The sequence below is a fragment of the Drosophila subpulchrella genome, chromosome 2L (assembly GCF_014743375.2).
Source record: "Drosophila subpulchrella strain 33 F10 #4 breed RU33 chromosome 2L, RU_Dsub_v1.1 Primary Assembly, whole genome shotgun sequence".
In the NCBI taxonomy this organism is placed as follows: domain Eukaryota; kingdom Metazoa; phylum Arthropoda; class Insecta; order Diptera; family Drosophilidae; genus Drosophila; species Drosophila subpulchrella.
Genome location: NC_050610.1, coordinates 4,619,671 through 4,647,258, shown reverse-complemented (window position 1 = coordinate 4,647,258; position 27,588 = coordinate 4,619,671). Strand labels below are relative to the sequence as shown.

The following is a 27,588-nucleotide window of genomic DNA, read 5'->3' as shown; positions in this document are numbered from 1 at the left end:
GAGCAGCGGCGGAACCCCGGGCAATAAACCACAATCCATGTAATCTACTTAAAAGCTAATCCCTGCTGATGCTGTCGTGTGACACGCTCGCAAAACGACCGAGCACAATTACACGGGCAAGGATGCGAGTATCAACATCATCATCAAGCAGACGGTAAGGACGAGGAACGTCAGGACCCCCACACACACACACCAAAGGTCGCCACGTTAACGGTAAGCGGTGCTGTAAGTACTTACCTAGCGATTTGTTTAAAATTGAATTTACGTCTTGGCTTCTTGCCCTTGCTCTCGCCACGGCCCTTCTTCCAGACGTGGGTGCGCCAGGCGGGATCCTGGTACTCGAACGAGGGCTTCAGGTAGTACAGGGCCATCTCCTGGTGGAACACCGGCGTGATGGAGCCCGACAGAGGCGGCACGATCCAAATCCAATCAGCGGGACAGCCGTTCCTGCACAGAAACAGAAACAAAAACAGAGGCGGTAAGTAATTTTCTATAATTGACGAGTGGGTGGCGGAATCCTTTGGACTCAATTCCGCCCATCAGTTGAAATATGGCCAATGTATTTTTGGTGCCCCAAATGGCAGATTACCATTAACTGACTTAATTGTGGCCATCCAACCTGATGTGGCCGTAAAAATAGACACGTGGCTTAGGGTTTTGATTTAGTGTTCCAGAAGGTGGCGTTTTAAGGCGGCTTGGGGATTTTAAAATACCCAATTTAAGGCCCTTTGAAAAGTAGGTTAAGGTTAAAGGCATTCTCTTAAACACAGTTGGTTGGCCCTTGTGCTCTACAGTAAATTGACCACAATTGGTTTAGGTTTGTGACTTTCAGCACAAATATTTGCAGCTTATTTTGCCAGAAATAATTGGGTGGAACCTAATAAAACTGGCACTTGTTTCATGTTAGTTATAATTGGACAAAATAATACAATACAATGGTACCTATTGTGTAACAAACTTATTTAAATACTAACTTACAATTAAATTAGAGAACATTGTTCCTGGAATCATGTCATAAATAGACATCGGAATATAATTCCGGTTAATTTAACCCCTTTAACCCACACAGAGTAATAAGCTGTGGTAACCAGTTCGCAAATAAAATACGAAAAACGACATATTTATTTTAGACTCCCACGACAAAAGAAACTTTCTCGTTTTCCCTGGGAGGTGGAAAAAGTTTGACATATTGTGCGGCATTTATGTGTCTCGCGTGCACTTTACATAAACGCTGGCGACAGCAAATTGGAAACAATAAATTTACTTTCGCACCTGCAGAGAGTTTTCCGCACGCTTTTCCCCCGCCGAGGGGGCAGTCAAATAAAACACGTTAAGCCATAAACATGCGGCTGGGATCTGCCATAAATGCAAACCCAACCCGGCCATAAACAAACAAACCGGCTATAATCGCCGATCTGGGCCTCACCTCAGTTTGGACTCGTTCTCGAAGTGCTTCATGAAGCTCTCGCTGGCCGTGTGGTGATCCACGATGGTCACGTTGCGACTCTGGTACGAGTGCAGCACGGCGATGTTCATCTCCACGACGGCCTTGTCCTTCCACAGGGACGTGGGTGTCCTGGTATCCAGATTCATTTTCAGCGCCACCGTCTGCGGTGAGTTAAAAATCAATTTGGTTAGTGCCTAATCGGTAATGGATGAGCGTGGTTGCGGGGCAATGTTTCTAATCGAATAACGTTGTCGATTTTCGATTACACTCTTCGGTTTTGTGGCCAGAATTTAATAATTACCAACAACTGCGGTGGTCGCTCTGAGCCAGGCCCAACAAGTGGCCCAAAGCCTCTGCCGTGCCACTTTTCACTCACCACTTGGAAGCCACACCGTATGTCAATTATGGATTTAGCCACAGGCCATCGAATGTCATGGGAGGAGGCAAAACTGTGGCTGACTCTTGCAAATAAATGACTTTGATGATGACAAATACCACAAATTTAATGGAAACTGGTTGCATTGCAACCGTACAAGCTACAGATGCACTCAAAATAAAATGCCTTAATAATTAGAATTTAAACCACGGTATGGGAGTAGATTTCTCAATAAAAATATTCAGGGACTATATATTTTAACATTGATATGGTTTAAAATTTCTTAAGGTGTATTTGTAGACCAACAGAATATAATAAAGTTAATATAACAAAGCCAACGTTTATTACTATTTAATCACTAAGCAAAAAATATAATTTTCTGATGAATTTCATCTGATACATTTCAAACTTCCTGTTTATTAAGTACACATATCATAAGCCATTGTTCCTCTTTAGCTATATATTAATTACCAAACGGAAATTCCATGAGAATCCACATTTCCACTATTTTGAACATGTCCTACCCACACATTTGATTACGTATAAATGTAAAACTGCAATAGATGTATTTTGCTGTCATAAAATTTAGCCCGATTTCCAGAGAAGTGCTAATGGCATTTTCGTGCTGCTGAAAACTAATTAGGCTGGGAGATCGATCGAATTTTAACTGCAGTGCTAATGCATTTAGTTGCAAGTAATAATCAAGTGTATCTCGCATGAGAGTACTGTAAATTACGGCCCGTAACAATTTCCCATGGCGACGTTTTTCAAGTCTTAAAGAGCCGTCGTACTTAAGTGCTGTTAACCAGTTTTCACCCACCACCCATGGGCACATTGCTGTTGGGTGGAAAGAATGCTGGGCCAGAAAAAAGCGCTTTATGCGAGGACACCGGGAATGATAAAGGCGGGAGTCCCCGGTCCTTCCTCCTTCGGTCTGCACATTATGCGGCCTTATAATGAAATAAGCGCCACATCGCGATACAGCGACAAAGACATCAAGGACAGCGGGCAAGGACAATGTCAGGAGGGTTGGTGGGGGGGAGTCGGATATCAATACTGAAATTACTATATACATACGTCCTTTTTCTCCAACTTACCTCCAACATATTGCGGCGATTTGTGTCGCATAAATTCCGGCTGCCAATCTCCGTCGACATGTACCAACCGCTGAATGTGGTGGCCGTAAACTGGATCCCGCCCACGTCGAAGAGCATGCTGGAGACGGCGGGCAGGGCGTACCATCGCAGTCCCAGTTCCGAGAACCATTCGAATCTGCAAGGGGGTGTAAAAACGGATAGTGGGTGCTTTTATTTGGCCAGTTCGGTTGATATTGTGGGTCCACAGGCCGCAGGACGCGATTGTGAATGCAAATCCCTTGGTCATACAAGCCATCTCCCGGCCAGCTGATGTACGGCGGACATAAGCTCGACATTGTTTCGATGCTTAACGCATTGGAAAGCTAGCTATTTCGGTTAAAATTATTTAATGTGGGGTTCTCAAAACCAAAAGCAGTTATTCGAATTGTAGTTAAATTTCTATGATATACAAAATTTACTTTCTTTTATAAATATTTTCGTTAGGTTAACCTAATTTCCTTTAGGACCAAATTTATCCCCAATTCTTTTTTGATTCTTTAAAGTAAATACAATATTAATCACCATCATTAGTTGAGACAACTATCTTGTATATTGTATCTAACTCGGAATGAACGGAAAATGTATAGAGAAATATAAATTTTGTTGCTTTTTATCATATTTCCTCATACTCAAAAGTGAAGCAATTTATTAAGATTACAAAATAACAAATTATATTTTATAAATAATTCAGAAGAATTTTTAAAAAGTAAGCGGAAACAATTTAAATTACCAAGTTAACTCGAGACAAATTATTTTCTAAGGACTTAATATTTATACAAAATTATAAACATAACAAAAGAAAATCATATAGCAGCAAGGGTATATTAACTTCTGCCAAATTAAGCTTCTATATATTAAACTTCCATGTTTTTAATAAATTCTAAGGCTGTTACCCCTCAAATATAACACAATGTTGGAAATGTAGTTTTATGATAAAAACTGTATGTATTTAGTTTTAACTGAATACAGTATATAAGCAAACAAAAGCAACAGATTCAAGAGTCACGTTGTCACGTAAAGTAGGTCTAGCGAGCTGCATTAATCTTTTTGGTTTTAATACTTTTGTGGCGTAACGGAAGTTATAAACTTAAAACAAGAAAGAACGCTATAGTCGAGTGCCTCGACTATCAGATACCCGTTACTCAGCTAAAGGGACCAAAGGGAAATGGAAATAAGCAAGCAGCAAAGCAAGACTGAAATGCGCCACCTACCGGCGGTAGACAGATTTAAGCGTTATGGGCGTTAGGGTGGGCGTGGCAAATTTTTTTTTTGGTCAATCGATAGGTATTGACGAGACCGATACAGTTCAGTTAAAATTTTGTATCTAGCATGAAAATTGTGGGCGCCACAGGCTTGGGCGGTTTGTGGGCGTTGGAGTGGGCGTGGCATATTCGCGTATCAAAATTGCGCTGCGTACAAAGCTACGAAATCTAAATCTGAAATCCTGATTCTATATCTTTGATAGTTTCCGAGATATCCACGTTCATATTTACGATTTTTTGAAGTTTGGGGGCGGTATGTGGGCGATAAAGTGGGCGTGGCAAACTTTTTTTTAAGTCAATCGATAGGTATTGATGAGAACAATACATTTCAGCTAAAAATTTTATTCTAGCATCAAAACTGTAGGAGCCACAGTTTTGGCCGGTTTGTGGGCGTAAAAGTGGGCGTGGCACTCTACTGAAACAAACTTGCGCTGCGTAAGAAGCTCAGGAATCTGCACGCCAAATCTCAATAGCCTAGCTCTCATAGTTTCCAAGATCTCAGCGTTCATCCGGACAGACAGACGGACAGACGGACAGACGGACATGGCTAGATCGACTCGGCTAGTGATCCTGATCAAGAATATATATACTTTATGGGGTCGGAAACGCTTCCTTCTGCCTGTTACATACTTTCCGACGAATCTAGTATACCCTTTTACTCTACGAGTAACGGGTATAAAAATCATATAACTTCCGTCAAGTTTCGAACACCATAAGTATGATATAACCAAATCAATTAATCCCGGATTTATTGAGTATTTAAGGTTCTATCCGACTCTACATTGGGTCACATTTTGAGTTTAGACTGCAGACATGAGACAGGGCTTCCACATTAGTAGTCTTATAATCCTGATGGCCATTGGCCTTTCAGTGGGACAACTCAGGAGGTCTACAATAATTCGGCATACCAACCAAAACAGGACCCATGCGAATTTTAAGACCGAGAAGATCGTGCTGACGGCCAAGTATTTTTTGACGGACAGGCAGTCCCCACAAACCACTCAGGTTGTGGCCAACGGGTTCAACCGGGAATACACCATTGCTGTTTGCATCGGAACTCCACCCCAGTGTTTCAATCTGCTGTTCGACACTGGATCCGCCGACATGTGGGTGCCAAGTGCAAGGTGCCCGACGAGCAACGAAGCCTGTCAGGAGCACAATAAGTACAACTCGAGTGCCTCCAGTTCCCACGTGGCTGATGGAAGGGGCTTTTCCCTTCAGTACGGCACAGGCAGTCTGTCCGGATTCCTCTCCACAGACACGGTAGATATAGACGGTTTGGTGATCCGGAATCAGACTTTTTCCGAGGCCATCACAGAGCCGGGAAGGACTTTCGTGAATACTACTTTTGACGGCGTTATTGGAATGGCATTGGCACCTCTCTCCGGTGGTATTAACACGCCTTTTGACAACATTATCCAGCAGGGATTGGTTAAACATTCCGTATTCTCCGTCTACCTCAGACGCGAAGGAACATCGGACTTTGGTGGGGAGGTCATCTGGGGAGGAGTCGATCGAAGTATCTACAAGGGCTTCATAAACTACGTTCCCGTCTCGATGCCCGCCTATTGGCAGTTTACGGCCAACTCGGTGAAGATCCAGGACACCCTGCTCTGTGACGGATGCCAGGCCATAGCCGATACTGGTACCTCCTTCATCGTGGTTCCCCTTCGGGCTTACAATGCGATAAACAGACTACTGAACGTCACTGATTCCGGGGAGGGAGAGGCCTTCGTGAACTGCAGTAATCTCTGCAACCTGCCCAATGTCCATCTGAACATCGGTAGCACTACCTACACCCTGACCCCAAAGGATTACATCTACAAGGTGCAGGACACCAATAATCAAACTCTGTGCCTATCTGGTTTTACCTACTTACAGGGAACTTTGTTATGGATTCTTGGAGATATTTTATTGGGAAAGGTCTACACGGTGTTCGATGTGGGCAATGAGAGAATAGGATTTGCTAGACTAAGGAAGAACAGCTATGGTAGGGAACCCTCTTTCTACGGTAGAGAACCCACTAGCTATGCTGCTGACTACCTTGTTGATGATGACGACTACTCCAGATTCTTTACCTAACGGTCTCATAATTTAATTCCAATTTAGGCCCACCTGCGTGTGTTTTTGGTCAAATAGCTCGTGACAAAACAGCTGAATAATATTTACGATGTCTCTATAGAGAAAATCAAATATTTGAATCTTTTATCACAGAAACTAGAGTTGGTTTTTTTCTTCTGCCTGCTTAAGTGGGGCAATTGAACTTATGGACGTCAACGGCTTCCAGAAATGGGAAAGTTTTGGTGCTGTATTTGGACTGGATAGAGCATAAAATATGGGAGCGTTTGGCCGCCGATGTTATTTAAATTCCGTTGCCACTTGAAAACTAGTCATAGTCGCATTTCAGACGCAGACATGAGGCAGTTGATAGTTTTATTTTTGCTGATCGGTATCGGCTATTCCGAAGCCAAGTTGAATCGCGTGCAGCTGCATGCGAACAAGAACTTCACCAAGACCCACGGCAATGTGAAGGCGGAGAAGACCTTGCTGGCCGGCAAGTACTCCTTTTTGGAGGAGACTTCCACCTCCAGTTCTAGCTCATCGGGCGCCACCGAGAACCTGCAAAACTCCCTCAATGCTGAGTACTATGGAGTAATCTCAATCGGAACTCCAGGACAGAAGTTCAACATCCTCTTCGACACGGGATCGTCCAACCTGTGGGTGCCCAGTTCCAAGTGCCCGAAATCAAATAAGGCCTGCCAGAAGCACAACAAGTACAACTCGGCGGCTTCCAGCACCTACGTGGAGAATGGTCAGTCTTTTGCCATCCAATACGGATCTGGTAGTCTGTCGGGAACCCTTTCCACCGATACGGTTACCGTTGCGGGCATTACCATTCAGGGTCAGACTTTCGGCGAAGCACTCTATGAGCCGGGAACCACCTTCGTGGATGCTCCATTTGCGGGCATCCTTGGAATGGCCTTCGCCTCGATCTCCGTGGACGGAGTGACTCCGCCGTTCGACAACATGATTTCCCAGGGCCTGCTCGACCAGCCCGTCGCCTCGTTCTACCTCAAGCGAGATGGCACAGCAGCCCGCGGTGGAGAACTCATCCTGGGTGGCATCGATTCGAGCCTCTACAAGGGCAGCCTCACCTACGTCCCCGTTTCGGTTCCGGCCTACTGGCAGTTCAAGGTCAATACGATCAAGACCAATGGTGTTGTGCTCTGTAACGGATGCCAGGCCATTGCCGATACCGGAACCTCCCTAATCGTGGTTCCCCAGACGGCCTACACAAGGATCAACCGCCAGTTGGGCGCCTCGGATAATGGCGGTGGTGAGGCGTTCGTAAGGTGCGCTCGGATCGCTTCCCTGCCCAATGTCAACCTCAACATTGGCGGCACTGTCTTCACCCTGGCACCCAAGGATTACATCATCAAGGTGACCCAGAACGGTGTGACCTACTGCATGTCCGCCTTCACCTACATGTCCGACATCTCCTTCTGGATTCTGGGTGATGTCTTCATTGGCAAGTTCTACACGGTATTCGACAAGGGCAACAACCAGATTGGCTTTGCCAGAGTGGCAGACTATTAGCCGACGGTTTTCGAAGTTCAAATAGTACAAGAAATAAAAGCATATCATAAAATCTATATTTTTGCCAAAGTTTCCTCTTTTCAAATTATATTGAGTTATTGCATACCCTTACTGATCAGTACTGTATGAGTTATGAATACTCGTATGATCATATCACCGCATATCATTGAGTTATTGGTACTTATAGACTTAGAACATTAGATCAAAAGTATTCATCTTAGTTCTGTTATAAAAACTTTGTTTTTTATTGGATTAATATCACCCAAAGTATAAAATGTTCAAGAATATCACCCTTCGGTTTGGTCAGAGGAACTTGGTTGGTTGGTTGTTGGTAATAAAAGTGTTGGAACATTTCGAACTACAACTGAACAAAACGTTTTAAGTAGACCATACAATGTATGCCTTTTGCTAGTTCTGTTATAAAAACTCAGATAAATACCACCGAATAGTATAAAATCTAGTGTCATACCTCCCATAAAGATGGATCGGCAATTTTTCCATCATAAATGTTAAAGAGTGCTTTTCATTGGGCTCTGGTATACGAGTATCACGTACTGTTACTGATAAGAAAACTTTGAGAAGACAACAACAATGTTTGCTCATTGCTAGTTATGCTACAAAAACATGGATAAAGACCATGTGGAGTACAACATCTAGAGTTATAGCTCCCATAAAGAAGACTGTCTACTCACTTGGGATGGGTCAGCGGCACTTCCAATATCAATTCGGGCGGGTAATCAAAGTAGTCCGGATCGTGACCATTGGCCGAGACCACCAGTGGCAATATGTCCCACTCGCTGCCCTTGCTCTTCCAGCCCAGCTTGGTGCAGACCTGATGGATAGAGATGGGATTGGACATCAAACAAATGTGAATCGGAATCGAAAATCAGCATAAGGCCAGCAGGCAGCCAGTGGTGGATATAAAAGTGACATGTGTTAAAATAAATGGGGATACTTTGGGGCCTCGGTTTTATATGCAAATACATCATTGCGGGGTGGTGGGAACTCCGCCGAACTGACGAACCCACACCACGTGTTCCACCCACTCCCCGGCAACATCTGCTACCGTATTTGTGCTCGTATTTATTGACAGCTTTGTTGTTTGTTCGGTTTTTGCGTATTTAAAAAGAGATTTATTACAACGAGTTATAGAGCGGACTGGCCGTTGTTGTGGGCTCTGGGGCTTTCCAACTTGTTGGTTCGACAAAAGGTCGCCACATGGGTGGGCAGTACGGAATCGGACGGGTCAAAGGGCGGGAAATACTGATTTAAAGGCACGACCAATTGATGCGTGTAAATATTGTGATGGCTGAGGAAAAAAGCATATATTTATGCATGTATTATATGCAAATGGATAGCTGGATTACGCAGAACCACGTGAATAAATAAGGGCAGTTTTGATCGGGGTGTAAATATTCTGTAATTTTTTGTTCAAATAAACAGGCAATGAAAAGTCAAGATGAATAAGCAAGTGTTATTATAAAATATTTGTATATATAGTCAATATTTTACAAGAATTTCTGGTTCTCCAATTACTCACCTCGGTAAACTCAACGTTCATGGGATCGCCAATGATTTTCCCGTCCGCCTGCTTATAGCCAGCATAAGATATTAATTGGCTGTTCCAAATGCGATAATCATGCTTGGCATCTGTGCGTTGGGGAAATATCGTAATTGCCGATCTGCGGTGATGAAAATATAAAATCAATTTATTTAGCAAGCCAAACCCAAAACAATTTGTGTACACAAAACGTTAGAGTTCGACAAAGTTCAATGAAACTTTTGGCAACCGCCATAAGCGTTTTACGCCCTAATGTGCGTACAAAGTCAAAAGTGCAACACCAACCCAATCAAACTGGGAGTCGAAAAGGATGGCGCTTGAAATATTCATAGAATCAAATTGGCAGCCAGGCCCTCCACTCTCAATTTAGCCAATTAGCAGGGCAAAAACATAATTTGGCAATCACTTTCCGCAAACATTCCACTGACGCCTGCCACGTAGCGAGTAGATTATTGGAAATTTGAAATTTTGTGTGGCAAAGAGCATAGGGAAATATTAAAAATTATGTACAGCTTCCATTTCGAAGCTTAAAACGATTACCCGGGACCGAAAATATTCTGGTCGTTCTAATTACCATAAGCTGTCAATTAAGCTTCACACGAAAATACCAAATTGCATTTACAAAAGAGTGTGTTATTTGGTCAAACAAAATAATAAAGGACCTACATAATGTGCCACTTATTCGTAGAATTTATTTTACTTGGCTTTGGAAATATCAATTTATTTTTCTTTCATAAGTCTTGTTTATATTATTCGTTTTCTAGGAAAACATTGTCTAAATACTTAATCATCTCCAACACTTAACAGACATATTCAATTACCTCAGGTTGCCTTTATTTGTTGCATATTTGATGTGGTTGCAAATTGCCTCAAACATGCCACTCGTAGTTGTCACATACCGACAGTCAAAGACCTGCAAAATGTAGCATATAAATTATAGAAATATCAGCTTGTCAAGAACGAATCACTTTTCACTTTATGAGCACATGCACATGTACAAAATTCATGCCAGCGGGGGAAAACGCGCAATTCCCGTTGAGCTAAAATTACCTAAAATATTCAAACGCTTGCAGCGACTAGAAAAAAATCAACACAATTTGCAGACACAAAACTAAAAGTGTAAACAATTGTTTTTTCATGAGTTTTAGGTGCCCGGCCCCAAGCTGTTCAACAGTTTTTGTTGCGTCGTCCAACGGGGCGGATGATAAATGTGACATAAATTTCTGTGTAACTTCTATATTTGTTTTGTTTCTGGCATGGGGTCGTCGTATAAGAGAGTTGTCCACAACTTGTTCGTACACCGAAACCCTTTTTCAATTATTTCGCTTCAATGAATTTTTTGCAATATTTCTGTTTAACTGTCACACGCTCTCCCACATTTTCGCCTATGTTATCTGGGCCCTCACAATTGTTTTTTTTCACACCTGTTTCTGTGGTTACCCTCTTTTGGGTCTAGGCCAGAGTAAAGTCCTTAGAGTTGGCTTTATGGGATTTCTATGTTTAAGCCACTCGAAGCTGAAATTCATTTCAGGCCAAGGAAACCCCTTTTCATTCGATTTTCTGCTGTGTTGGCTTTGGTTATGTTTTTTTGCAGGGGCGTACCAGTGTAAAACGAGTTTCCTAATTAAGTTTGTAAAGCGGTCCGAACTGAACCCTTTTTAAGTGCTTATGCCACACATACTTCACTTAATTTAAAGCGAAAGTTTTCCGCTTTTTTATCGTGTCTGAGTGGTATTGGATAACTTTGGAAAACTTTTTTTTAATTTAATGAAAAGTCAGAGCTTAATGTTTGTAGTGATTTATATTATGAAAACAAGGTCGGAAAATATTTAAAGGAAAACCGCATGTCAGCGACAAACAAGTGAATTTGTTTCCATAAATTATATAAACCAGAAAAATTAAATGTTTATTAGAGCTTGTCACAATTTTAATTATTTTAAACTTTATGCCTTTTTATGTAGTTACATTGTTTTAAAATTATTGTACTAATTAACATTCTCTATAATAATCATAGCTAAATATATTTTCTTTAACAGTAGGTAATTTAATTGCTGATGTGCTACGAAGGCAGGGTTGTCTTCATATTTCAAGGAAATGAAAACAGCAGTCACTTGCAAACATGTATTTGATATATAATTTATTTGTCATGGCATATATTGAAGGTGTCTTTCACTACTTGTCTTTGGAAATCAGATTTGCCTTCTCGAGTTTGCAGCTCAAACACACGGAAGTCATTCGGGTGGAAATGCAAATCAGTTCACACATTACTAGGCACACACACAGAGGCAAAGGCAGCCATTTTGCTATGCCAACTACTGATCATTATAATTTGTATATTCGGGTGTATATTCGGGTGCATGTGAATAAATCTCCGCCTTGGGCGAAATTTCTTTTTCGGCTAAATTAAAATTTACGAGGATTTGCATTTCAAATTCTAGCTTTGTTTTTGCCTATTCCCTTTCTGACTCGTCTTCGAAATTTGTCATTTGCTCGAAACACGCATAAATCTAGAATAATGTGGCCCAGACAAAGGCGCATATATTTGTCTGTGATTTGTGCTCCGACGAATTCGGCTGACAACTCCAGCGTTTATAACACCCATATAATTTTTTGAATTGCACACATTTAAGCCTAATATGCCTTGATGAATCGCTATCATATTTTGTGGATGATGAAAGTTGATTTCAGGGTTTGTATGCAAAGCAGAGGTCATGAATCATTGAAATCCTGGTAAATTACGGGGTGCGGTGGATTGGTAAGCAAAGCTTAAAGACACTTTTCGGATTAAATTGGAAATCCTATTATTTTTCGGCAAATGTATTTGTCACATAACTCAATTTCGTTATCACCCACCTGCAACTTTGACCATTGTATGCGTCCAATGCAACGTGAAGAATTGCGCCAGGCCAATTTGGCTCCATAAATTAGCTCGGTTTCGGTTAGCTGATAATGTCCACTGGTCTCAATGCTTTGGCGCACCTGTTTCCACCGTGTTTCGTGGGCGGTAGATGATGTACTGCGTACGAGGTGGGAGATAAGATAAGTCACGAATACTCGAATTGGAAAACTGGGAACTCGAGAATAAATACTCTTGAATTTGAAATATTAAAATAAGTGATAGGCTGGTTTAACCATATAATAAATAATAGTTTTTATGATATTTTATAAGTCTCATAGAAAAGAGTTATTAAATTTAGTTCAAGAAATAAATTTATGTACGGTAAAATACGATTTAGCATTATATTTTATTTTACTAAAGCTCACCGCTTTATCGAGGTGAAATACTGCTCCAGAAAGTCCTTGGCGTGTTCCATAATTATATCTGATTTTCGGGCCTCCACTGCCGCGTTGCCTATGTTCATAATGCTGCTCGTACAGGTGGCCTTCGAGCAGGAAAGTATCTGAAAGAACCAGACGAGACGAACACAAATAAGTCATCAAGCCGGGATGAAAACAGTTTGTCCCCATGTTTAGACAGCTTTAATTAAAGAAATGTAATTGCTCATTTTGGCAATTAAATTTTTATTGGCCATTGCCTTACAGCGACGAACGAGAATGAATGGCAGTTAGAGAAAGCGAAAATAAGTCGGGAACTGGTGACAGATGAGGGACAGATAGAGCGCAACAATGCTACAAAAATTAAATTGATAAAAAAACTGAGCGAGAGCAAAGGTCCTTCGCGAAGTGACTTTTCCTTGGATTCAGGGAAAACGTTTAAAAAGCATTTCACTGTCAATTGCGGATGCCGCCCAACCCCTCCGGCTTTTCCTGTGCGCGCTTTTCCTCGACTTAAGCCCCGTTTCTTGCTTTTTATGATGCGTGCCGTTGTAATTTTCATTTGCTCTGCCTCAGCTCACCTCGGATTCTTGCCTGCAGAGTGTTTTCCTTACCTATCCTCTCGGTTTATTTTCCCGACGGTTTAATTTACTCAACGCCCCGACTCCCGACTGTCTATTGCTCCTCCAAACGCCACAATCCGCCCAAGACACCCGCGGTCATAATTAGTTTGTTTTTCCAGGCAGTTGAGCTCTCGAATTGGCTTTGCAAAGTGTGGCATAAAAACTGCTCAAGTGTCGCAAGTGTCTAACTAAAAAATTTCATGCCACGATGCTTGCTACAATTAAGTCACTCATACGCAGTGTGTGCCGCCTTGAGAGCAGCTCGTTGAAGCTCCCTTTATGAGCATAATAAGTGGGTAAGAACGTTAACAGGAGAAATTATCTGTTAAAAAAAACTAGTGAATAAGGCTATTAAATTGTGGGATCGTCACGGATAAACTAAGCGGGTTAAGGGTCTAAGTATCTAGTTTCCTTGTTAGAAAGTCAATTCCAAATGAAGGCTTTCATATAATGTGCGATTAGTTATAAAAAAATTGATGTGACTTGATTTATATTACCTCTGTGGCATTCTTTACTTGTGATTGATATTTTATTTGTAACAAGTATTTATTTTGCCCCATCAATCTTTTTTGGAGCTGTTTGGAGCCACTGGGGGGACCTAGGCCTTCTTTGGAATGTTGAGTAAGAATATGGGTGCTCTATCTCTTACAGCTTGGGATGTGCGCTGATACCCAGCATTTTGTATGTATACAAGGAGGAACATTATTTCTGCGATAAAAATTAATAAGCCTAAGTAATTAATATTCCTTGTTTTTGTTTTTTAATGCAAAAGAAAAGTAGTTAATTCTTTCTTTGTTAAAAAAAATAATAAGTTCTTTTTCGATGGAAAAGTAATCAATTCTTTTTCGATGGAAAAGTAATCAATTTATTTTCGAAGGAAAAGTAATCAGTTCTTTTTCAATGGAAAAGTAATCCATTCTTTTCTTGAAACGTCAACAATTTATAATATTTAATCCGTATACTTTAATGGCAATATTAAAAAAAGTTACAAAACTTATTGCTGGTTATGCCACAAGTCTCTAACTAAAACATGCAATAAGCTACAAATCAGAGTTCCTTGCTAAAATCAAACACCTTTCCAACACCAAAACCTGTAGCCAGTCGTTGAGGTAATAAAAGTGGTAATGCTAGTAAAAGCTAAGGGCAATAAAAGTCGGAAACGCAATACCAGTCAAAGTATCACATTTGCCAGCAGGCCGAGGGGGAGTCAAAGGATTATTTTTTTGAACGCACCCACTAGAACCCAGTAGGACCCACTTCAATGTTGAGCTGAGATTTCCGGAAAGTCACATTAATTTAAGAACACTGCCTCCCCTTTCGACCGCCTCCACCTCAGCCACAATAAAGTGCAGTTGGAACTTAAAGCCAAACCACATACTTTGCTTTGTATGCACATGGCAAAAATGCAGTTCCTCCCGCTTTTCCCTGGTCTCCGCCCGCATAAACTTTGCCAATTTTCACTCAGCTGCGCAAGACAAATTTATGCACAATGCAAACAGCAGCCGAGCCAAGGAACCGAAAACAAAAACAAAATCAGCCCAAACACGAGCGACACATGATGAAAATACGTTAGTTAGCAACAGGGAGGAGTTATTATTCTAATAAGCCGGAATCAGACGCGGCATGCGTTTGGCTTAGTGGCAAAATTATTATTTTCTGCGGGCGAGAAGCTCAGAAGGATTTTTCTTTTCGTTTTCATTTGCAGCGGAGCAAATGAATTTTTTGCTGCCGGGGTAGGAATGCAAATAATTGCCAGCGCGGGACTGGTTAGCACTCAAAGTTGTCCAAAATTGTTTTATGTAAATATAAACAGCAGGGGGTGGGGCACTCGCAGCGGAACCGGAAATTGTTGCAGCTGCCGAAATAAATACGAAGGAAACGGGCGGGCATTTCCCGCCTACTCACACACACACATACAAGGCGAGGAGCTTAAAGTTTGGCGTGTAAGTTTGGTTTTCCTCGAGCCACGTGCCGCCCAACTCCATTGGGCGTTGGGTGGCATCCCCTCCAGCGAATGCACTTCCCCTTTCCCCGGAAAATTTGCTCTTTTTTCTTTTACTCCTAGTGCTTGCAGCGGAATTATGCCCTTCTGCCGAGGAAAGTGAAAAAAGAGCTGCCGGTATCGCCTTGGGATCTGTTTTTTGAGACAACAACGAACTGAAGATGCCCTTGGTGGGATTGCTATAAAAGGTTATAAAAGAAATCAAATTTAAGTCAAAAGCTTATTTTTAAAATTATGTATAAGAGGGGCGGGCTTTTAGTTGACTGCGGAATTTTAATCTGAATGTTAACCCCGTTGAATAGGGTTTGCGCAGTATGTAAACACATTTCAACAATAAACATCACACTAAGAGTCTACAAATTGGAGTTGGCTTACCTCTTTTATTTTTAAATATTTGAAATATATGTATTTTTGATATCCTTCAAATAAATTAATTTAAGCAATTTACATTACATTGCATTTATAATCTAGAGCCTTTAATAGTTCTTTAAGAACGGAGTAACATATACATCCACTTGCATTCAAGCCAATAATGAATGTATATTTTAAAAAGTGTAAAAGGTCTTATTTTTAAAATGTGTTAGTATATATATTCCCAATAATTTACACTCCGAATTGAATAATCTGCATATTGATTTTAAATTCCAAAATATTTTTCAAATGAAACGTTTTGAAAACTATTTATTTATAGCCATTGAAGCTTTAAAATAAAATGTCAACAGAAAAGTTAGCCAAAATGACACCAATAAAAAAGTTAGAGGCGACATGAACATGACAAGTGCTTTTGCCAAAGCGTCCTTAAAAACATTTTCCAGCCAATTGAATTTCCGGGCAGCCATTTGGCATAAGTTTCCCAAGACGCCTGTTTTCTTCCGCAGCAGAGGCGCAGCCAAGAAGGAATTCAAATATTAACTGCATTCTGTGGCAGTTAAGTTCGCTTCGCCACTTTCGCCTCACCTTTTGGCAACGAAATTGCAATTGCAGGGCAACTGGCACACAAATTAAATGAAAATGCTGGCTGTGGTAATGAAAAATTCAAGGGAAATATTTGTTTGCAGTTTCGGTAGTCAAGTGCATGATATAAACATTGCTGGGTAAATAATAAAGTTACTTAAAGTCAACTCACGGTCTTGTTTTCCCCATGAGGAGAAGCCAACTCCAAGGAATTCGGATTAATCCACGTAGGAGTTTAATCCACAACTTTGCGGTAGTAAAGTTTTATTAACTCTAAAGGAGTGAAGACCCTTTCCACATGCTCAAGTCACTAAATCCCGAGTGCTTAATACCCCCATGTAAACTTAATGGTTGCAACTTAAATTGCCCGTCCATCGTTTAAGCAAAGCTTCGTTATAATTACCTGGGAGTCGGAAAGCGAGTCGTTGGGAGCAATTTGCATGTTGTTGGAGTGCTTAAACAAAATGGCACACTGGCACATATAAATTCTTGCATTGCATAATTTTGCGCACATTAAAACGGGGGCGGCGAGCGGGAAATGAAATTTGATTGTGAAAAAGGATTCGCAGCGCCATTTCCGTTGTTGGCGTTGATGCTGACTTAATTAGCATAGAAAGTGTGGCTGTAGTTCCCACTCCGGAGCTGAAAAACCGAGCTGCCATCTAACTGCAACAAGCCACTCTGGACTTTTGGGGGTGCAGGGTTAATTGGGGTTAGGTGTCCCAACTTTAAGGCGACTTCTGACACCGCCAACTTGCCACTTCGCTTATGCAATTTGCACTTTGCTCTTGCCACTCCTCAGTCGGCTTAATGAGGTTCGAACCAACTGCTGAATCACTTTTGGCCAACTGAGAAGTAGGTGTGCAAATTAAATTATGCAGATTGTGGTGGCATACCCGCTGGCAGGCATCCAAAGACATTTGCTAATGAGCATAGCGAATTTTGAGTTCTGACAGATAATACAAGATTTAAGAGCAAAGCTATCAAGTTCCTTTTGAACAATTGAGAAAGTATTAAAAGTGGTATATACATTTTAATAACAAAGTATTAACAATTACCCGTTACTCGTAGAGTAAAAGGGTATATTAGATTCGTTGGAAAGTATGTAACAAGTTTTAAGAAGCGTTTCCGACCCTAAAAATCATATATATATCCTTTATCAGGATTACTAGCCGAGTCGATCTAGCCATGTCCGCCTGTCTGACTGTCCGTACGAACGCTGAGATCTCGGAAACTATGAGGAATGGAATGTTATGACTAGGCATGTATATTCTTCGGATTCCCGCGTAGCGCAAGTTTGTTTTATCGGAGTGCCACGTAAAAGTGGAAAAGGGATTTGGATCCGATTATCAATACTCTTATACATGCCCAAAAAGGGTTCAAATCGGACCATTCCTTTAAAAGTTATAAGCAAATGAAGGAATAGGCGCTAGGTGCAAACATGCGATTTGCTGCATGCATATCTCCATCTCCCTCGCACTCGCTTTAGATGAGAAGCGGATATCTAATAGTCGTCGACAACATCGTTCTCCATTCTTTTATGAGGATATATTTTTCTAAAATAAAGATACAGCTTGCTCTATCATTAATTATTTGAAACTAGGAGAACAAAAAACTTTTCCAACTAAATTTTGTCGCCCCTAATAGCTCAACATTTTCCAAAAAAAAAGTACTCCCAATCACCACATTAGCCAAAAAAATAGTATATAATTTTACACCCACAAAGCAAAAAAAGCGTAGAAAAATGAGCCAACTTCAGGCCACTTTATTACGATGGGAAAAGTTTTGCGGGCGGAGAAAAAAGAGAGCTGCCGGGTCCTTTATTTAATCCGCCAGCCAGCTTTCGCACGCACTCGCCTAACTTTTGCATAACAAAACTGCTGTAAAACGCTCCAATTGCAGACGAGCAAACAAACAAGGCATGCATGATGCACACACACAGTCGCAGAAACAGGATCAGGAGCAAAAAACAACCAAAAAGGAACAGGCAGTCACACAAACAATTACATGGAAGGCTAACAGCGTCATGAGTATTAAATAACTCCTGCAAGTATGCAATGTTTCTTGCGCTCTTCCCAGGACTCACTTTTTACGCATTCCGTTCCTGGCTAAAACTTTGTGCACTTAGTGCGGAGAGCAGGGCCTGGGAATTGTTTTACTGCCCTTTTATGGCACACTCGCTCGTGCATGGCCCAGTAGCCTCTCTTGGCCACGTGCAGTGGCTAATTATGGCCAAGACTCCCCACTCCCATACCCATCCCATCCCCATTTCTATCCCACGAACGTGACTCACCTCGCGACCCTTGCAGTGCAGCGTGTCGTAGACCTCCGGCCTGCCCTCGATGTTCTTTAGTCTCATCGGCTTGCGCATCAGCAAACTGCGTCCCTCGTCGTCCAGGTGCATGAAGCTGCAATTTAGATAGATGATAGTGCTAAAGTGGGTGGAAATTGTGGGCAACTAACTGCTAAGCCAGCGAATCGGGGCCCTCGGAGCCTAAGCTTCGCACATTACGCGCTCGATTTGTCTAGCCGTTGGGGAAATTATATATATTTTTATACAGATTTTGAAGCAATTAAATATTTAACTAAGAACTGTAATATCTAATGGATTCCTGGCCCTCTCAGGCAGTACTTTGAGACCTTTTTTAAGATTAAGTTATGTCCTAACATTATATAAATAACTGAAAATTAAACTATTGGATTCAACTGAGTATTAACATGGAAATATAATATTTCAATAAATATAATTTTTATATAATTATTATAAAGTTTCTAACTATAAGATAAAATGCCATATTAATCTAACTAAGATTTAAGGCCACTTTTCTGAACTTAACATAGTGCATTAAGGTCAAAGAGTAAAATTTAATATTCCTATTCCAAAGGAGTATTCCACAGTTTTAGTATAATATATATATTGAATCTATTTTTAAAAGCTTCTACTTACAATCTTTAAAATACCCAAGCCCAAATCCAATTTAAACAACTGCTCTTGAATGGAAAAAAATAGTGTGGCTATGTTACAAACTGAATTTCCTCTCGGCAAATGCTATTTGCCATCTAAAAAACTTGTCTATTTCCTAAGCACAACTACCTCTGCCAAGTCCTGCCGTTATCCTTTGGCTCCACCAACAATTTATCAGTCGTGCTAGCACTCGTTTCCCCCATATCCGTGATAAATGCAATGCTTACCTGCCGGCACGCGACCGATAATCCTGTGACATTTTTCTGGGCTGCTGTTGGTTTTTGGGCGAAGGTGAGAGTTCCCGCGAACTTTTTCCCGAGGCGGTGCCGCTGCCCGAGGCAGGACCTCCGGCCCCCTGGCCACTCCCACCGCCACTGCCACTTGCGTCCAGCTCGACCACGATGCTAGTGTTGGTGCCACGCCGTTCGCGGATCGGGGGCGATGCTGTGGAGATGCTGGCGCGTTTGGGGTGCCTCAATGGCGTGCCACTTGAAGAGGCGGCGGCCCCTGCCCCGGGTGGTAATCCTCCTGCTCCTGCTCCTGCTGCTCCGCCGGGATGGTCCACTTCATGGCTCGGCGAGAAGTCGCCACCGCCTTCTGGATTGCCGCTCAAGAGCCCATTGCCATTCACCGTGGGCGCTGTTTGAGCTTTGATTTGTCTGCTATTTTGTTGCTGTGCGACACATGTGGCCTTCTGTTGCTGTTGCAATTGCTGCTGTTGCAGTTGCTGCTGCTGCAGTTGCTGCTGTTGCAGTTGTTGCTGCTGCTGCTGTTGCTGTTGCTGCTGCGCATTTGTCGAACGCTTGATGGTCACGAAACGCAGGTTCTCAAATATCGATGTGAAGTGCTGCGACATCTTGACCTGGGACTTGTAGCTCTTGTCCTCTCCGCTGATTGCTTGCCTCGTTGATTTAAAATGCAGCCAACAGGTGAACCACTTGGACAATTTACCCTCCAAGTTTTTGATTAAATTCTGTTGAAAACTTTCTGCGGTTCTCTTTTTCGGGCCACACTCAATTGGTTCACTGAGGATTGAAAAGTTTTTAAGAAAGTTGTATTACTTGGGATGGTAGAAACAGATAAAGGAACTTAAAATATAAAGGTAAAATGAGTGCTTTAATCGTGAAAATTTACAAACTTATTGGAGTTTATTGTGCAAGGTAATATGCAAAAAAAATTAGTTATTATTTATTTAATTTTTTTGTAGTACATATAAATGGCATTTCAACGGAGTTCGAACTGACAAACAAAAAGGATAAGCCTATATTAACCTTTGCTTACTGGGATGTTAAAAATAATTTGTATGTCCATGTAGAGGGTATAACGAGTCGATCTAGCCATGTCCGTCTGTCCGTTTCTACGCAAACTAGTCTCTTAGTTTTTAAGCTACCAAGATGAAACCTTTCCAAAAGCCTTATTTCTATTGCAGGTAGTATATATATAAGTCGGAACGAGCCGGGTCCGACCATTCTTTCAATATTTTAGAATTTCGAATGAAATTGAAATCAAATCGGCCGACTTTATAATATAGCTGCCATAAGAACGATCAGATAACTGATGTCAAAATAATGAATAGACCGTAGTAAATTAAAATGGAACATTCTCTTCAGATTTTTGTAATTAGTTTTTAGTTTTCTAATAACCGGAAGACTCTGTTATATAGTATATATAGAAACTTTGGCGTGCCGAAGTTAGCTTCCTTTCTTGTTTTTTTATTAATACCTGAAAGTCAATTTATAAAATAGCTAAATATTTTGTAAATTGAAAGCCTTGTCCAAATCTATGAAAATATTAACATTTTAGTGTAGTATTTTAAATAATGTCTCTACGATTACTAGCATTTCCATAAACATTTCTGGGTACACAGTTATTTCTTAATGCTTCCATCTATAGAAAATACCTAAATATTTGTTGTTAACATTATTTTCTCCATAGTTCTTCTCATGTTCTGTTTTATTGGCTGAGCATTACCATTGGCTTAAGGCCCTGCCATCGAATATCATCAGACATCATCTTGCTGTGCAGCTTTGCTGCTGCTTCATTTCCACTCAAAATGCCTGAGAGCAACAGAAAGGAAAACAATAAAGGCACAAAGGCTGGCTTTTAGCTACAAAAATAGACTTATGCACTCAAAGCCGGCCGGGCAGCTAATTGATTGATTGATTAGGCAAAGGAAAAGAGAATGAAAGCACATATGTACACACCGCCATGGAAAATAACACCAATGAAACAAAATAAACCGAAATTTGCGGTCATTATTTTGATTTGCCTAAGCAATTTTCCAAAGCCGCCATTGAACAAACAGCAAAAACAAGAGCAAACAAACAATGAACGAGTAATTAGAAAGCGATAGCATTTCATTGGACATTCTGTGTGACGGAGTGTGGGCGTCCCATCAAAGCGAATGATTCGGCATTTGATTTCGAATTTTAATGTGCGTGGGTGCTCATTGAACTCGAATGGGATGGGTTCTCCAGGTCAGTGGAGGGCATGCTCCTATGTCAAATGCAGCCACAATCGAGCTCAATCGATGGCAGTGGTTCATGAGTTTCGGATTTTGTTTGGGAACTAAAAAACAAAAGCACCTGTCCATTACCCGTGCAGGAATAGATAATTCCCACAGGGATTATCTAATATTAATTTTGAAAAGTGTAATACCTGATTTTTAAAGAGTCCCCAAACGTTCTGTGCTTTAAATTTATAATTGCTATGATTTGTAATTTAAGGTTAGAGATTTAAACAAACAAAACTTTTCTTGTTAAACTGTTTTTAAAGATGTTTTTTGATTAGTTATTGAATTAAATATAGTTAAAATATTAAAAGCTTTAAATTTGACTTTAAGAAATATTTTAAAAATCAAGGCAAGTACAAGAGATTTTTTTACAAACAGTTTTAAATCGTTTGTTTTATATGATTTTATACAAATTTTAAATACTTTTACCACTTTGCTGCAGTCAAATTAAATTAAACAATTCTTGTTAAATTTTCATTTTGGCGGAAGCTTTCATTACAAGATGATTGCTGGCCTAATTGTTCCGTCATCTTGAAAATTTGCACATTTTTTGAGCGGTTAGAGGCCAACTGCCGCCTAACAAATGAACGAGATGGTTTTCTTTTCCGAAGAAAGAAAAAGGAAACAGCATCTGGTGCAGAAAAACAGCGTGAAAATTGGCTGAAGAATGAATGATTAAACCCTTCTCAAAGCCGACTGGCGAGGCAAAAGCGACAGGGCTCAGCAGATGTTGTCTGCAACTTTTCCAACTCTAATCAGATGCCACCTCACCTCGTTTAGCGAGGTGTATAAATAGCCGTGTTCACGGTTCACCCACCAAATTAAAGGTAAACTAATTGAATTTTCATAGAGCGGCAAGGACTTCGTCACTTTTTGATTAAGAAAATTTATTATGAAGCGAAACGCGGAGGCTTCTGGTTTTGTGGTTTGCAGCAGCAAATTGCCATAAAGATGCTTTTAATTGCTACAAATGTTCTCCATTGCCAGGGAAAACCGGAGACTGCTTTTCATTTCCGCTTGTTTTTCCTCGTTCCCTGCTTAATCAGCCCAGAGGCAGATAAAACTGCTGGAAAATCTCTGGAGTATTTGATACAGCGCCTCGAGTTAAAAGAAGTTGCGGCGATTTGTTGTTTGTCAGCCTCTGTTGATTTGAAATCTAATGAGCTGAGTGGAATTTAAATTCTGTAACGCCACAATCAGGAAAGTGAAAAGTTTATAATGAGTGATGGAGTAGCAGGTAAGGCTTCATTTGGCAATTTTCATTAGAGAAAAACGACGTCTCTAAATTGTGTGTCTTGTAACTGGTTACTAAATAAAATAAATGTTTTAACGAGGCAGGTGTTTGGTATTACTCATACGCAGTGTTGCACTTTTATTAGAAGATATTCTACTTTATTTTGCCAATCGTATATTTGTACACTAGCTATTAAAACAGATCAACTAGTTAACAATATACAAATCAAAGAATTTGTAATATCGTTTTCTTAAATTTAAAAATACTAATGAACTAAACATTTTTAAGCTAAATGAATATGTGAAGTTTTAAAAAGAATATGCAAAAACGTTTCATATCTTAATAATTTTGTTAATTTTAGATTTTCTTTATTAAGAAAAATAAAATATTTTCATTATTGTTACTTTATAAAAAAAGGAAAATCAAAAAAGTTCACAACACCGAATTCCTCGAAGAACACTTTATTCAAAAGATACTTTGGTTGAGGCTCAATTCAATCAGATTTGCCCGTCAGCAAGAGGAAAATCTAAGCTTTCCTACTCCCCCAACACTTCAACTCCTCCAGCACTTTTTCGAATCGCTTAAATCCAATCAATTGCTTTAAAATAAACCCTTGAACAAAATCAAAAGCAAACCGTAACAACGACGGGCGCTGAATACTTTTCGTATTATCTCAAATGACAACACAGCCGCGTGAAAAAATGAAAACCAAAGGAAATCGTACAATTGGGGACAAAGGCAAGCAGCGAAAAAACGAAACCAAGTGCTCCCAAGCACAATGCAAAACAGTAAAAAACACAAAAAAGGAAACTGAAAACCAGCAAATCTGTTAGGAAAAACCATTTAAGTGGGCGGCACAGCAAGGACAGTACAATGTGAATGTGGTTTCCCACCCACACAGGTGCTAAGGAGGTTTCAGCCAAGGCCTAGACTTGTGGTCAAGTGCGAATCATGACCAGAATGGAGCTGGATTTGGAAGGATCTTGGGAGATAATAATGCGAACGTGAGGGCAATAATTGCAGTGTTTTACGGTAATTGCCATTTAAGTTGGCTAAATTTGTATAACAATGGCGCTATTCCAAATAGGACTACTATTTAAAATGCTAATTACCTCCAAGGGTAATTAGCTTTACTCGAATTTCGTCTAGTTTTATAAAAACAACACATTTTATAGATGGCAACGACGTTTTCGACGCATAAAGAATAACAAACTCCTTTATCGTCTTATAAAAGAATTCACCTTAAATGTTTTTTTAAACAAGTAGTCGTTTTTATAAACACATTAAATAGGCTTCGACATTGCTAACCTTTTATGTTACCACCAATTTCTGGATTCGATTTGGCTTATACTTTCGACTTTCCGCTGAGCTCTTTTAAATTGATCCGTTACCAAAATAACTCATTGGTCAAAATTTATTTTATGCTAATGCAAAATATCCCCAAGTCAGCTGAGCTCCAGATACCGTGTTACACTTATGATATGAAATTCATATTAAGAATGAAAGGCCCTTCTGTAAATAACACATCATTTTTGAAGAATCCCGCAAAGTGAAGAAAATCCTTTGGCCATCCCTTGGTTCGCTCGAGAAAAGGTAAACAAGTTTTATTCCCCCAAATGCTGACTAACAGGCTTTGGATTAACATATGAAAGGGATAGCCATGTGAGGGATTTTATGCCTTTGAAAAGGATTGCCACGGCACGGATCCAAGTGCGCCCACATCCTTAAGCAAGTGTGCAAGTGGATGAAATATTCACACATAATGTTGCAAAATTTATACTCCTGTCGTCCTTTGTAATGTCAGCCTCAGCTGCGGTTCGCATTTTGATAGTCAATATTGAATATTTATTTATTGTTATTTGAAAACATGCCGAACACGGCAAAATATGTGTATTTTAATGGGATTCATTTCTGCGAGGTATGAGGAATGGAGGTTTATTTTAAAGGTTGTTTGAACATTGACTTAGTTATGCATTAGGCATGTGAAGGAGTACAGTCGCTGAGAATTAAATTATATTATCTTAGTATAGATGTTTCAGTTTGTAATATTTTTTTCTGATGCTTAGAAATTAGCATACTCTTTTCAATCATTTAGAACGAAATGTACTTCACAAAAGGTCAGCATTAGCTAAAATAGTTTTAGTACGCATTGTGTAGTTCTTTAGGAATTATTCGTATCGCTGACTTTCAATGGAAGAGCCTATGCAACTATGCATTATACAATGGCCCGCCGAACATCAGCCACATTATAATTTTCTTAATAATGAAATGGGGAAAACTGGCGGCGCATGGATGGGACAGGAAAGACGGGACTTGTCAACCGTTTGACATCGGCAGCTGCGACAGCTTCGCAGGAAGTTGGCCTTTTGCCTCCCCTAAAAAGTTTGCTTGGCACTCAATTTGATGTTATTTTTTACTGCTAATTGTTTTTCAATTTATGTTGGAAATTTCGTTATGAACGTAATTTGTATATTACACGCTAAAGAGTTAATTTTCCTATCTCTGACAGCCTTAATTACTTATTGGGGTATCAAGTTTCTGAATTCAGTCTTAAGTCTTTCGGCCTTTGAGGGTATTTATTAAAGATTAATTTTCACTAATTATTTTCCATTTTGATTTTCCTTTTTGCCACTTCCAAATGATTTATTTAATTGCAAGTTTGTTTCATTTTGAAGTGTTAATGACATTAATCAAATGAGTGCTTGAATTAGAGTAGATTCCTGCCTAGGTTGACTGATTATTGTGGTCCAGCACTCAGTAAATCAATTCTTCGTTGACATTGTGTTCATTTAAAAGTGATTCGGTGACATTTCTAATAAATCACCAAGATTCATTGTCTCACGATTATGAAAATTAGCCGATTTGTCTAGAGGAGTGTGAGGTAATGTAAAAAACGCTTAAAACCTTACAAGTGATGTCACGTCAAAAATTACTATTTAATGTCCCTTAATTTCCTCTTGAGATGATATTGCCTAAAAAATTGTGCCAAAAACTTCCAAACTGTTTCTATTAATAAGTGTTAAAGCACTGCCAGGATTTTTTTAAAAGCCAAGTCTGTTAACTATGTAGACGTATCATTAAGTTCTTTACCGACAGTTTTTAATACTTTGTTTTTTTTCGCGTCGTATGAAAATTGCAATATTATATTTTTAAAAGTAACTTGTAACTAGTTTATAAATTCTTGATCAAGAATTTTAGTTTTTTTCGCATATTTTGTGAAGAGTTTAAGAGAGAAGAGTTTCTCAGTTAAATAACAATAAAAAAACAGTAAGACCAAAATTAAAAAAAAAAATAATTTTCATATCCTATTATTGTCATTTGCGATCCATTCTTCTGATATAAATAAATAATTTTCACATTTCCGTGGTATTTTAGTTAAATTCATCAGCTTGTCATTATACGCAACTTTTGAAAATGAAAAAAAAAATGGTTTGCGTTAAAGGCTGTAGGATTTTACTCCATTTGAATTTCACTATCGTACTTAAATAGATATCAACCACTTCCTGCTTATGAATTTTTAAAAATTGACTTTTAAAAAACTGTCGTGAAAAAACAAATCGTTAGACATTAACCGTACTTTTACTAATTAAAGTCTGTGATTGGATAAGTCCTAAGGATTTGTTAATTATGGGAACAGAATAAATTATATATTTAAGTTATTTTAATGAAAAACCCGGACTGTGATTTATTTAAACATTCTAGCTTATTTATTATATTTAAAAACAATTTTAAATTTTTACGACGTTAAATCTGTTAATTTTCTTTGAATAGTTGATAGAATATGGATAATGATCAAATAAAATCGAGTTAAGGTAAAGTTCTCTAACTCACTCACACTAAAGAAGAAATGGGTAGCTTAAGTTTGTTTAAGAAAATTCCTGGTTATAGTAAATATGATATACGCTTTATCCCAAAGCCATATGCAAAATGTTTTATTAAAAACCACCACTAAATTTTTAAAAAAATTTATTCTAAAATTCGTCTTATTTGCAGTCAGATTTATCCAAAATGTTGGTGACAAGTTTGTAAAACTTTAATAAAAAAATATTACAAGTGTAACACAAATCTTAATTTTTTAACGGACAAGCTATTATCAAAAACGAGAAATTTGTTTCCTTTAATTTATTAAAAAGTAATTTCGGAGAATAAAATGGGATCTTTAACCATCACTATAAAACTACGTTCTAAACAAAAAACTTTTTTTCTTTTTAATTGCTGTATTATACTTTTTTGACTATGCATTATATTACATGAATTTAAGGATGTTATGAACGATATTAATGAATATCTCTTAAATATTCAGTTTATATTTATCGTTTACCTCTGAAAAACTCCTTTTATGGAATAGACTAACTATGAAGCGTAATTTTTCACACACCTTAATAAAATTAACAATAAAGAAACAATATTTTCATCTATATTTTCGTTAAACCACTTCACTCACAAAAGGGTTTTAGGACTCTTTTGATTTTGTAGTTTCTTTTGATTATCTCAGTTTGGTCCTTTCAATTTAAGTTTTAAGCGCGATCCAAAGAACTCGAACGCCGCGCGTTGACTGAAGCTAAGGCCGCAACGCAGCATCCTTAAATAGCGGCAGAATCTCCGCCAGCATCCTTTGGGTGTTGTTGAAAGCTCGCCTCCCA

General features: G+C 39.5%; 3 protein-coding genes across 3 annotated transcripts in view; 2 read left to right on the top strand and 1 right to left on the bottom strand.

Moving 5' to 3' along the window:
- The window catches only part of LOC119546895 (nitric oxide synthase), a 40,110-nt gene extending 12,622 nt beyond the window's left edge, over positions 1 to 27,488 (bottom strand). The window contains exons 1-12 of the mRNA XM_037853518.1: positions 27,390 to 27,488; positions 27,267 to 27,323; positions 19,427 to 20,224; positions 18,528 to 18,642; positions 12,644 to 12,780; positions 12,233 to 12,395; positions 10,201 to 10,292; positions 9,359 to 9,500; positions 8,511 to 8,650; positions 2,921 to 3,095; positions 1,427 to 1,608; positions 238 to 447 (exon numbers count right to left, since the gene is read on the bottom strand). Coding sequence (XP_037709446.1) covers positions 238 to 447; positions 1,427 to 1,608; positions 2,921 to 3,095; positions 8,511 to 8,650; positions 9,359 to 9,500; positions 10,201 to 10,292; positions 12,233 to 12,395; positions 12,644 to 12,780; positions 18,528 to 18,642; positions 19,427 to 20,055 — 1,985 coding nt within the window. The 5' untranslated portion in view covers positions 20,056 to 20,224; positions 27,267 to 27,323; positions 27,390 to 27,488. The remainder of the gene's footprint in view (positions 1 to 237; positions 448 to 1,426; positions 1,609 to 2,920; positions 3,096 to 8,510; positions 8,651 to 9,358; positions 9,501 to 10,200; positions 10,293 to 12,232; positions 12,396 to 12,643; positions 12,781 to 18,527; positions 18,643 to 19,426; positions 20,225 to 27,266; positions 27,324 to 27,389) is intronic.
- Positions 4,999 to 6,438, top strand: LOC119546896 (lysosomal aspartic protease). The gene has a single exon (XM_037853519.1). It carries the CDS (start codon positions 5,035 to 5,037, stop codon positions 6,301 to 6,303), a length of 1,269 nt encoding a protein of 422 aa, XP_037709447.1. The 5' UTR covers positions 4,999 to 5,034; the 3' UTR covers positions 6,304 to 6,438.
- LOC119546898 (lysosomal aspartic protease) lies at positions 6,545 to 7,844 on the top strand. The gene has a single exon (XM_037853520.1). It carries the CDS (start codon positions 6,577 to 6,579, stop codon positions 7,816 to 7,818), a length of 1,242 nt encoding a protein of 413 aa, XP_037709448.1. The 5' UTR covers positions 6,545 to 6,576; the 3' UTR covers positions 7,819 to 7,844.
- Positions 27,489 to 27,588: the final 100 nt, after the last annotated feature.